Below are 13022 nucleotides of genomic sequence, written 5' to 3'. Positions count from 1 at the left end.
AAAATAGAAAATGTTTCTATCATCTAATAAAATAATCAAATCTATAATTAAAATCAAAGCTCAAAATTTTGATAACAAAAATAAAAAATAAAACAGAAGCACGAAACACAAAAAATAAGTTATTATATTCTTTCATATTTAGCGTTCATCAAAGTCATGTTTCTTCTATTAAACACGAAACTCTATTCATTTATAGATAAAAAAAATTGTGAAGAATTTCCACTAATTGTTATCATCAAATTTATAATCTTTATTTCAATTTAGTCAATGCTAAATTAAAGCAAAAAGATCAAAAGAAGACTAAGAAAATAAGAAGCATGTTTGCGATGAATTGTTATTTAATTATAGTTCAAGTGTTTTACAAATCAGGACTATTTTATTACTGTAAAAAATATGGTAATAGTTATTAGCAAAAAAAGTAACTTATGATTTTCATACGTTGTTATAAAATATATACATATTTACATGTTACTATTTTTTGATCGGTTTTATTCGGTTTATTCGGTTTTATCGGTTATATACCGAACCATATCCAAATCCTATGGTTTTTTAAAAATCATATCCATTCGGTTTGTATGGTATATACCAAATCCAAACCATATTATCTATTTCGGTTTGGTTCGGTTCGGTACGGTTTGGTTCGGTTCGGTACGGTTCGGTTTTGCCATATTGAACAGCCCTAATTTCTACGAACTTTAGTCATAGTCCAATGGTGCAATCATTGCAAATTACTAGTAGTATTACTTTTTGGTTAACTTGTGATTTGTGAATACAAGAGAAGTAACTTAGAGCATCATTAACGGGGTATGCAACTCCCGTCTCTTAGTGTTAATTGGATTAAAAAAAAAGAAAATTAGCATAATTACGAGGAAACATATCTTAATTACGGGAAATAAGAAACGGGTCCTCTGAGACACGTGTTGTCTTATGGTTGTTCTCGTGTGTTTCTCTCTCTCCACGGAAGCAAACCCGTGTCTCTCTCCCTTGCTCCATTTCGTCGAAATCACCGCATCTCTCTATCTCCTCTCGACGACTCCGCCTGTGATTTCTTCATCTGTCGACGATCGGATGAAGGATTTGGCAGGAAACGTTAACGGCGTGGCGAGGAGTCAGATGCAGAAGCGGTGGATTAGGAGACGCCGGGAAGAAAAAATCGGTTCCTAACTCGAACTATGTAGTGCATTTGGACAATTTCTCGTCCTCTTCCTCCATCACTCGTCCTCTGATTGAGATACTTCGAGATCTCAACAAGAAGATCCCTGATAACATCGTCAAGAGCCACGATCCTGGATCCAGCGCAGCTTCTTCTGGCTTTATCCCTTGGTACTAGATTTTGATCCCTCAACTAACTTAAATCGTTGTTGTTGCTTCTTGATCTGAGTTCTTGGACTTGTATTTGTAGGTTCCATGCAAACCGGATGCTCAGCTTCTACGCACCTGGTCTGTACCGAACATTGCATCTTGTATTTCTTCTCTGTAAAGACTAATCTATTCTCTTTTGTCTTCAGGTTGGTGTGGAGAGGTTCGTGACGTCATTTTCTCAGAGAATAATGTCACTGTTGTTTATCGTCTTACCATTCGTGGCTCTGATGGTGAGGTAAGAAGCTCCTCCACATTCACTTCCTCTCCTTAGCTCATGTGTCCATGTTTGTTTTGTCTTGGTCATGTATCCTATGTTAAAAGCCGGTTTGTTTGTCTCGTGTTGTGACTATACATAATCTTGATTACATACATGACCAAGGTTTTTGTGCGTCTTTCTTTCTCCGTGTGTCACACTTTTCAAAAGCTGAAGTTTCTATGTAATGCAGGCACACCGAGAATCCACTGGCACAGTAACGATCACTGACGATGTGATCGAGGATCCAGTTGCTGCAGCTGAGGAAATAGCATTTTGCAGAGCATGTGCTCGATTTGGTCTCGGCTTGTATCTCTATCACGAAGAGTAGGCCGGTGTATACTTCACGTGTGCTTACCGTTTTTGGTTGTGTTGAACAAGTCTTAGGGTAACAACAATGGGGTTTCTCCACGTTAGTTTCTAAAGTTGTATATATAAATATTAATATTTAATTGTAAGTATCTAAAAGTTATGAAAAATCTAACCGAAAGTATTTATTCCAATTGGGATTTCTTCATATTAGTTTCTAAAGTTATATATATATATATAAATATTTAATTATGAATATTTAAAATTTACGGAAAATCCAACCGAAAATATCTAAACATAAATACTAACAATTAAATATTACATTTATATATATATATATATATAATTAAATATTAATATATATATATATACACATATATATGTAACTTTAGAAACTAATGTGGAGAAACCTTCCCTCCCATTGGGATTGTTTTTATAACGAAACAACCCAATGATAGAAAAAGAGACAATGAATATAAAATAAAATTTAAATGTAATACTCTCTTCGAAAGATTGATGTTCTTGAATTTTTATTTGCATATAAAATATTGATATTTTAGAATATAATTAATGCACTAGTCTTTGAAACTAAGTATAAATTAAAATGTAAATTATGAATTGATAAAATTAAAAGTAAGAATTAAAGATGTTTTTTAATATGTCTTTTTCGCAAATGGCTGTTTTTAATGTCTAAAAAAAACTTGAAACATCAATTATATAAATACAGAGAAAGTAATAATTAGCGCAGCTTATGATGACGAAGGGTTCAAACAACAAAAATATACTTTATTGTTTATTGTTTAAAAAAATATATTAATTTAAAATTTCCGTTCTTTATTATTCTAATAATGTTAATATATGATTTCACATTTTTCATAAAAATACTGAATTAAATTTTAAATTTTTTTTTGTACTCTCAAATCTTAGTAGATCACAAAAGACGTCTAGTCTACCCTAAAATTAAATTTTTTTTTTTTTTTTTTTTTGTCATCAAAATACAGACTCATACTGACTCTGTGAACCAAACTGGGTGATCTGCATCCATGTGAACGACGAAAGACGATTGATTTCGAGCACTGCGTGCTAGACTATCCGCCTTTGAATTGTGCGTCCGTGGTACATAGATGAGCTCTGATCGGGTGAAGCTCTCCCTCAGGATCTTGATATCTTCCAAATAATTTGCAAAAGCTGGCCATTCCTCTGGTTCCGAAACCATCTTCACCAGTTGAGAACAATCCGTTGCAAACGTCACTTGAGATTGACGCAAGTTCTTCATACATTAAAATATACTCCAATATACGTCTACTATATCCTAAGGACATCTTCAACAATCCTCTTCATTTTGAAGGGGGACCACTCTTAAAATAACGAGATCAACAGGTGGTTCTCCAATTGTGACCCCCAAATCGTTTCTCTTAAAACTTTATATTTTACAGTTTAGTCTTCAGTTTTATTACTCTCTATAACACTATTTGATAAGTCAGTTTTTTATGTGTCATGTTTACGTTAATTTTCACTATAGTTTATTACACTGTTAACCTTAATGAATTAATATTATTTGTCATTATCAAAATTTATATTTTAGTTTTTATTAATTATTATTTTTATATATAAAAAGGAAAAAATATATATATATATATTTCAAAAATATCTATAAACTATTTTTATTTTCGTTTTTAATATATATGTATGTACCTATATATAATCATATCATAAAAAAAATTTAGTATCAAAAAAGAAATATCTTTTTTTTTTTCAGACAAAAAGGAAATATCTTAAAAGTAAAAATACATAGCGGTTTGTTATATTTAAAACATGTAATTTGACAATAAGAAATTTCCTTTTATATAAATCCAATTTCATAAACTATTTTACTAATTTCCATTACTAATATATCTATTTATTTTTTTCTTAATAGTTTATTGGGCTTTTTGCAAAAGTGACTCAAAACTTGGAATCAAACAGAAAACTAACCTTTTCTTTTGACTCTTTTTTTTTTGAGATTTTAACCCCACACCTGCATTTTATCTACGAAAATGCCATTAACATTTTTTTTTTTTTTCGAAAATGGCTTCTTTACTGTCTCAACCTCATATTCTTCAAGTATTTACAATATTGCCACTGCAATGAATAGTGGCAACAACCTTGTACGAACTGTTTGGAGCTTTTAATGCCCTTTAATGCACGTAAATCTCTTTACACTCTCTCTGTTTCAATTGTTATGAACTAAAAACAACATTTCTTTCACTTTCTCTCTATATTCATCCAAAAAACTCAAGCTTTTGATTCAAAATATGGGCTATGGTTGACAGAGCCATATTTCTTTCGTTTTGACTTACGGTTGCTTTCGTTTGAGGTTCTGGGTGGTTGGAGAAGACCCTGTATGCAAACGAAGTCATCTCACCTAGTTTAAGGTACGAATTTGAATTTTTTTTCAAGATCTGTTCGCGTAGAAGACTTACTAGTAAGTCATCTGTATGTAGAAGACTTACTGATGAGTCTTCTGGTCAAACGGACGACTTAAATTAAGTCGTCCAGCTTTGTTTGTTAAAAAAAAACACTCCAGACGACTTATATATAAGTCGTCTACGAGAAACGGGCTAGTTTTGCATTTGACCGAATCGTGTCAGATCTTTGACTATTTCTGGACGACTTATAATTCAGTCGTCTCTGGGAAAGTTAAAATTTCAATATTTTATGAAAACTTGACGACTTACGTGTAAGTCGTCCTAGGTTAGTTTTGTAATTGAAAAATAAAACTTCATAATTTAACTTTAACCAGACGACTTAATATAAAGTCGTCCCTCCAGAAGACTTAATTTAAAGTCGTCCGGGGAAAGCAAAGTCGTCCAGAATTTTTCCCAATTTTCTGGTCAAACCTTGCTTATCCCGGACGACCTTAAATTAAGTCGTTTAGCTGGACGACTTTCATCTAAGTCGTCTGAAGAAAGTTAAATTTCAAGTTTTATTTTTCAATTACAAAACTAACCTAGGACGACTTACACGTAAGTCGTCAAGTTTTCATAAAATATTGAAATTTTAACTTTCCCAGAGACGACTGAATTATAAGTCGTCCAGAAATAGTCAAAGATCTGACACGATTCGGTCAAATGCAAAACTAGCCTGTTTCTCGTAGACGACTTATATATAAGTCGTCTGAAGTTTTTTTTTTAACAAACAAAGCCGGGACGACTTAGAATTAAGTCGTCCCTTTTAATTTTCAATTGCAAAAGTGACCTCTTTAGACGACTTACTTTAGACGACTTACCTTTAAGTCTTCTGGACGACTTAATGCTAAGTCGTCTGCGGCAATGTTTATTGAACTTCTTCATTTTCTCTATGTTTACTAATGTGTTTTATTTTGAATATTTGCAGATGATTTTTCAGTTACATGCAGTGTATGGAGAATGGTTGTTGAGAGATTTCCGTTGGGATTTTGTGGTTGATGATCTCAAAGGAGCAAGATTGTTTTTATTGAATGAAGATTCAACACATGCTGAACTTGTTGCAATGGCTCAAGAAGATTATAACCTGGACATGAGAACAGTGAGTGTGGAGATTAGCTACTCATTACCAGCAGAAATGATGATGGCTCCAGGCAGTCTTCCCATTCATGTTACAAGTGATAGACAAGTTCGAAACTTGCTGGAGATACTCAAAACCCATAGAGTATGTCTTTGTGTATCAAGCCGCAGCAAGGTCGAAACGGTTTCAGAGAAAAGGGATATTGATGAAGCTGGTGAATGGGAAAAAGATGTTGGTGATAATGATGAAGCTGGTGAATGGGAAGAAGATGTTGGTGATGATGATGAAGCTGGTGAATGGGAAGAAGATGTTGGTGATGATGATGAAGCTGATGAATGTTTTGAAGATGTTGGTGATAATGAGTTTGTTGAAGATGAAAATCAAGATGGGGAGGAGGAAAATGGGGAGGAGGATGCTGATAATTCTATTGTTGGTGAAACGGATCAGAATGGTGGGGATTACAGTCTTTATGGAAAGGTTCCAGATGAGGACGAGGAAGATGATGATAATATTTGTTTTGAAGAAATCCAAAAGACATATGCTAAGACAAATGCTATTGAAGGAGGAAAATCGAATGGTACCAGTATCTATGTCAACCAGAGTTTTGTTAGCAAGGGTGCACTGCTTTCAGAGCTGCGGTTGGCAGCAGTGAGGGGTAAGTTTTCTTTCAGATTATACAAATCAACGAAAACTCTCGTTGTGGCAACATGTCGGGTTAGCTATTGTGGATGGAAGGTCAGAGCGAGTGTCAAACATGGGACAAACACGTTTTGGGTAACAAAGTATGTGGAAAAACATTTATGCTCAGCGGGAGACCGAATCGCTCAGCGGAGACACTGTACTCCGAAGTATGTAGGTAGTCTTTTCATTGATCGTGTTGGAATCATTGATGGGATAACTCCGCAGCATATCACTGATGCAATGAGGAACATGTTTGGCATGGCGCTTGATTACACCACTTCATACAGAGCACTGTTATATGCACAAAGATTGGTGAGAGGATCAGCAGAAGAAGGGTATTCGCGTCTGGCATCATATCTCGAGCAAATCTCCATTGCAAATCCTGATTCTATCACGGCGATAGAACTTGATTCTATGAAAAGATTTAAGTATCTATTTCTCTCTTTGGAGCTTCTATCAAAGGTTTTAAGTATCAGAGAAGGGTCATTGTGGTGGATGGAACTCACCTAAGTGGAAAGTATGGAGGAACTATGTTAGTTGCAGCCGCACAAGATGGCAATTTTCAGATATTCCCATTGGCTTTTGGGATCGTGGATGAGGAAGATGTACCTTCTTGGGAATGGTTTTTCACAAATTGGCTAGTTGTATATCTCATGACAAGCCTCTGGTGATAGTCTCCGACCGGCACAAGGCCATTAAAAGTGCGTGTGATAAGGTGTTTCCTTGGGCAACCCGAGGAATATGTTATTATCACCTTCAAGATAACATTGTCAAAAAGTTTAAAGGGAAACATCTCATGTACTTGGTGAAAGGGGCTGCTTATGCTCACACGGTTTACGATTTTGACCGGTACATGGCTGAGATACGGAGTGCAAACCCGGAACTTGCAACGTATTTGGAGAAAGCCGACGTCAGGCTATGGTCAAGGGTTTATTGTAAGGGGAACAGGTTCAACATAAAAACAAGCAACATTGCTGAATCTATTAATTCCGCACTGAAGCGAGCAAGAGGATTTCCGATTACGTTCCTGCTGGAGTTCATAAGGCAGAAGTTAGGAAAATGGTATTGGAAAAGGAGACAAGATGCTTTGAGTCTCACAACTGAACATAGCGGGGGTGTTGAATACTTGCTTGCTGTTCGAGAAGAGATAGCGGATACGATGACGGTCGAACCAATTGATGGATGGCATTTCTTTGTCAAAGGTGGCAAAATGGACTGTGTGGTTGATTTGGAACATGCAAAGTGTGATTGTGGTGTCTATGGAGTGGAGAAAATACCTTGCTCTCATGCTATAGCTGCTGGAACACATGCTGGTTTGCATATCTCCACACTTGTATGTCCACTGTACTCAAAGAATTATCTGTATGCAGGATACTCAGAGAATATATATCCTATCGTGTCACAACATATTGAGGAACGAGAATGCTTTCCTCCAGAACTAAAGCGTGGTCGGGGGAGACCGAAGAAATCAAGATGGCAATCTTAGTTGGAGCTATCTAGGATGAGAGGACACAAACCCAGGAAGAAACACAGGGCACGGAGATGCTCAAACTGCAAGGAAACTGGCCATACGAAACCACAATGTACACAACCAGTTGACTAGTTGTCCAGACGACCTAAATTTAAGTCGTCCAGTCTTGATTACCCGTCCAGACGACTAAATATTTAGTCGTCCAGTGTATTTTATTTTTAGACGACCTTCTACTAAGTCGTCCAGTGTATTTTATTTTTAGACAACCTTCTACTATCCCTTCAAGTGTATTTTATTTTTAGACTACCTTCTACTAAGTCGTCCAGTGTATTTTATTTTTAGAAGTCCAGTGTAAGTCGTCCAGTGTATTTTATTTTAGAAGTCCAGTGTAAGTCGTCCAGTTGGAAAACCTTCCAGACGACTTATAATAAGTCGTCCAAACCTTCCAGACGACTTATAATAAGTCGTTAAAAAATCATGTTCAAATACAAAGACAAGTTCAAATACAAACACAAATCTAATCATATATGCCCACGAACTTATCACCATCCACATTTTCTTTCAAATGCTGATCAACAAGCTCCTTCCATATATCCACCGCCATATTATCCCTCATTTTCTTCGCGTTGCACCTAGCAAAGTCTTTAGGGTCAAAGGAGACCCCAAGAGCATGACATTCAATGTACTTTACAGCGTACACGCCACAATCACCATTGTTGGCCGTGGGTACACCTTTCAGCGGTCTCTCATATGTGTATGGCTCCAACCCGTATTTGACCCGTATTTCGTCGGTGGCTGCGCACTCAACAAGCAGATAAGGGACCATCTGGAGAAAAGGCTCCATTATCGCATCCCATGCGTCTGGTACACTAGATGAAGGTATGCTGTCCCAGACGACTATGTGCCTCTTAGGGATCGATATCCAAATAGCAACCCAATGCTTGTCGTTCAAGTTCACTGGAGCATAGATATCATCAATGTCCTCCCCCCACTTCTTGTTTGATTGGCAAAATGAAGGTATTGATCCGTCATAAAAATTCGACGCCCCACCAGGTAGAACTCTTCCTAAACCTTTGTGATCAGGTTCCGATGTTTTGAAGAGCTGATACTGCTCTCTCCAAGACTGGGAAAAGTTGTGATCCAGGAAGCACATTCGCTCGCTCCTGAAAGCTTGTGGGTTCTCCTGATACCTCTGCCTTAGCACATTAATCCAAGCATCTATATGCTGCATATTAAATATAACAAGTTAGAAGTTACCAGACGACTTAAATATAAGTCGTCTACGTGGTCGATTTATCTTTAAGTCGTCTGGAAAGTAGTCTACTTGGACGACTTTGTAGACGACTTAAATCGTGTGCAGAAGACTTACGCAGTCTTCCAGCCATTCTCTGGCTGTCCGGAGGAAGTGGTACCACCTTGTTGGTGATGTACGTGGTTTGTCCTCGGTCTTAGTTGAATAATGACTGCAAACAAAAAAGCAATCAGTTTTGGACGACTAAATCAAGCTATTATGGGTAAAGCAATCACTTACGGATCAGTTTTCAACCAATCAGCGAGTTCCTTCAACTTATCTTTGTTTACTGGCGGAAATGGATTATAGGCTGCCACTTTATCTTTTTTTTTTCTCTGCCGTATAAGGAGATCTCACAGTGGGAGCAGGTTTCTTCGCTCGTTTACTCTTTGCACGCTTGTCCAATACAACCAGGCTCGGTTCTGAAACTGGATCGCTTGGCTCGGTGGAAGCGAGGCTCGGTTGTTGATCGGTGGAAGCGAGGCTCGGTTGTTGATCGGTGGAAGCGAGGCTCGGTTGGTGATCGGTGGAAGTGACAGCAACAATCTCTTTGGAGGTGACACCATCTGCTTTATCCTCCGGCAAGATCTTATATACCGAGTTCGCCTCGGTTGCTGTATCCTCCGGCAACCATCTCTGCAATAAAAGTTGCACACAAGTTAACCCTGGACGACTTAAATAAAAGTTGTCTGGACGACTAGTTGACCCTGGACGACTTCCAGACAATTACAGTCGTCTGGACAACTAGTTAACCCTGGATTTGATACTAACCTCTTTGATTTGAGGAGGCTGTTTCTTTTGAGGAGGAGGCTGTTTCTTTTGAGGAGGAGGAGGCTGTTTCTTTTGAGGAGGAGGCTGTTTCTTTTGAGGAGGAGGAGGAGCTGTTTCTTTTGAGGAGGAGGAGGCTGCTGTTTGGTTTGATGAGGAGGAGGCTGGTTACTAACCACGGTTTCATTGGCATGAGGGGTAGCCTGTTTGTTTCTACCCCCGGTTTCTTTGGCAAGAGGGGTAGGCTGTTTATCTTGAGGTGGAGGGGTAGCCTGATTGGTGACACCAACCTTCTTCTCCACAGCTTCCAATCTATCGGACAACTTCCTAAACTCCCTCATGCACACTTATTAAACCCTTTTTTCATGCAGTCAGCTACGCCCTTGAACATAATTTCCAAATCCTCTCTGGTCACCCCTCTAGCCTCTTCTCTAGCCTCTTCACTAGCCACTTTAGGAGCCTCTTTACGAGCTTTCTTCCGAGGTCTTGGATTGTCTTCCTCCTCCTCCTCCTCCTCCTCCAACACAACCATCTCTTTGGCCTTCTTCGATGGAGTCACAACCTTAGGTTTTGTATTGACCTTAGTACCAGTGACTTCCCAGCAATCCATGGTCCACTTCCACGGTCTCCGCTCATACATGACTTTAATGATGTTCTCCGCGGGCAGGTCCTCAACCTCAGAGTCCCATTTTGGCCACATTTCACTAATGTCCTTCTCAACAAAGTTGATCACGCGGGTCTGCAGTAAATAGAAGAATCGAGTTAGATATTTGAAAAAAAATACTAAATAGACGACTTAATTATAAGTCGTCTACAACAGACGACTTATAATAAGTCGTCTAATAAGTCGTCCAGCTGGAAGACTTTCCAGACGACTTAATTAAGTCGTCCGATAAGTCGTCCAGATGGAAGACTTTCCAGACGACTTAATTAAGTCGTCCGATAAGTCGTCCAGCTGGGAAGACTTTCCAGACGACTTAATTAAGTCGTCCGATAAGTCGTCCAGCTGGACGACCTTCCAGACGACTTATTATAAGTCGTCTGCGCAGTCTTTTGGATTGAAGTAAATACCTGACTCAAGATAGCAGCTTTCATTGATCTGCGGCCTCTGCTGCCCTCGTAAGCCAGTATCGGTGGAGACGGACTGTCTGCTCTGGGACCACCAATACTAGCACCCAATTCCGGCATAGCTGTGTACGTCCAGACCTGAAGAACTTGTATAAACCCATCCACGGTGTAACAGCCAGCAATTTCTTTGTTCCACAAAGAGTCCATCAGCACCTTAAACGCGACTCTCCCCCATGGATAATTCTCAAACCGTTCTAAATCCATCACTAGCCTTGCCAGAGTAGATCGTGTAGCGGTTGAAAACTTTCTCCCTTCAATGAATCCAGTGAAGATGGAGAGGTACGCGAGCCGCTTGCGATCTTCCCTGGACCAATCCCCGCATCTCTTCAGTGCTGCTATTATCTGATCAGTAGTTGGCCCAGCTTCCAGATGAACTCCCAGCATCCCCCAGAAAGAAACCATCTCTGGGGTAACGTCACATTTTGGTGTCTCAAGGTCCTCGATGTACTCGCAGTTTAGACCAGTGAGGTTTTCAAACTCTAACAGTGAAAACCTCAAAGGTTCTGGACCAACGAGAGACCACATCTCATACTTCTTCTTAATGTCCAGCTTGAAACTGAGCATGTAGTGAACCAGCCTTGAAGCCCAACCAAATCCCTGCTCCTTGAACTTGATGAAAACTCCCAAACTCGACTCCTTGAGCTCTTCAAATTCGTCATCAGTAAGAGCTTCCCTAAGAGCAGTATGCAACTTGCTGTTATCCGTATGATACGAAATGCTATTGTGGGCTTCTGGCTCTTCCCCTGATGTGTATAACCTACGGGGGAGTTCTGGAATATCCATCCTTTTTGTCTGCAAAATAATCAAAGACAACAATATAAGTCCAGACGACTTAGTAGACGACTTATAATTAAGTCGTCTGGAAAGTCTTCCAAATTCCAAATGGACGACTTATATTTAAGTCATCTACTAAGTCGTCCAGTTGGAAGACTTTCCAGACGACTTAAATTACTTACAAGTCTTCCAGTCGCGGAGAAGTCGCAGAAGGAGTTGGAGTACTCGTCATTGCGGTTATAGATCTGAAAAAATAAACGTGAAACGGTGAGAATGAGTAAATTGATAGAGACAACGTTTTATGTTCATCTTTTCCTCGAGATTGATGACTTAGCGGCGTTAGGGTTTACAGAGAAACGGCGCTAAGGTTTACAGAGAAGAAGCGGCGGCGCTAGGGTTTAGAAGAAGCGGCGGCGCTAGTGTTTAGAGGAAGCGGCGGTGAGAACGTTGGTGACCACGGTGGCGAGGGCGACGGTTTGTTCGGAAATAGTGGAAGCGGCGGCGCTAGGGTTTAGAGGAATCGGCGGCGCTAGGGTTTAGAGGAATCGGCGGCGCTAGGGTTAGAAGAAGCTGCGGCGACAACGGTGAGAATGAAGTGAGATAGATAGCCGACGTTGAGAACGATGGTTTGTTCGGAAATCGTGGGAATTCGAAATCGCCTTTGAGAGAGAACTGTTAGGGTTTCTGAATTTCGCGAAAAATGAAACAAAAAAAAAAAATCACCTTATATATTGGGTAAATAATCCGGTTAGCTTTAAAAGTACATTGGTAAACTTTAAGGTTTGGTCCGGTTTAGACGACTTATTCTGGCTGATAATGTACAACAGACGACTTAATATTTAGTCGTCTGTTTTCAGACGACAAAATATTAAGTCGTCCTAGACCCTAAAATGAACCCCTAAACTAAAATGACTAGATTAACTAACTAACCACGTTATAAAATCAAATTATACTTAAATAGTGTTTACTATACACAGAAATGAACACGCATAAGTAATTTTAAAAATTTTCAAAAACGGTTTTAATGCTTTCCAAAATCTAACCCTAAGAACACATACAATACTACAACATATGTTGATGAAACATAAACTAAAGAATATCATGACTCACTACTTTCACTCATCTATGCTGAAAACAATTGAAATTTGTTATATCTTAATTTATACCTCCTAAGACATATGTTAATTACATAATTCCCATTTTTCACTTATCAAAATATTTTTTACAAAATTTTTAAATTATGTTTAAGACTAACTGTCCAGACGACTTTCAGTTAAGTCGTCTGGACGACTTATTTTCAAGTCGTCTAAACAGACGACTTGCGAGGGGTAGAAACGTAAAAAAATTCCGTTTTTTTGTTTGGTCACAAGGGGATAGTTGTAATTTCAATAGCCTTTTAGGTTACTTTTGCCTTTGACCCAAGTTGGGGTATTGTTTTGGGTTTGACTCCAAGTTTTGAC

General features: G+C 38.6%; 1 protein-coding gene across 1 annotated transcript; it reads left to right on the top strand.

The window, feature by feature from the left end:
* Positions 1-718: 718 nt before the first annotated feature.
* On the top strand, positions 719-2132 carry LOC125596275 (DNA repair RAD52-like protein 2, chloroplastic). Its single transcript, XM_048771459.1, has 4 exons — positions 719-1323; positions 1403-1440; positions 1509-1597; positions 1809-2132. Exons 2-4 carry the CDS (start codon positions 1419-1421, stop codon positions 1944-1946), a joined length of 249 nt encoding a protein of 82 aa, XP_048627416.1. The 5' UTR covers positions 719-1323; positions 1403-1418; the 3' UTR covers positions 1947-2132.
* Positions 2133-13022: the final 10890 nt, after the last annotated feature.

Source organism: Brassica napus, unplaced genomic scaffold, assembly GCF_020379485.1.
Source record: "Brassica napus cultivar Da-Ae unplaced genomic scaffold, Da-Ae ScsIHWf_1168;HRSCAF=1666, whole genome shotgun sequence".
Classification (NCBI taxonomy): Eukaryota; Viridiplantae; Streptophyta; class Magnoliopsida; order Brassicales; family Brassicaceae; genus Brassica; species Brassica napus.
This window is presented reverse-complemented; position numbering and strand designations above follow the sequence as displayed.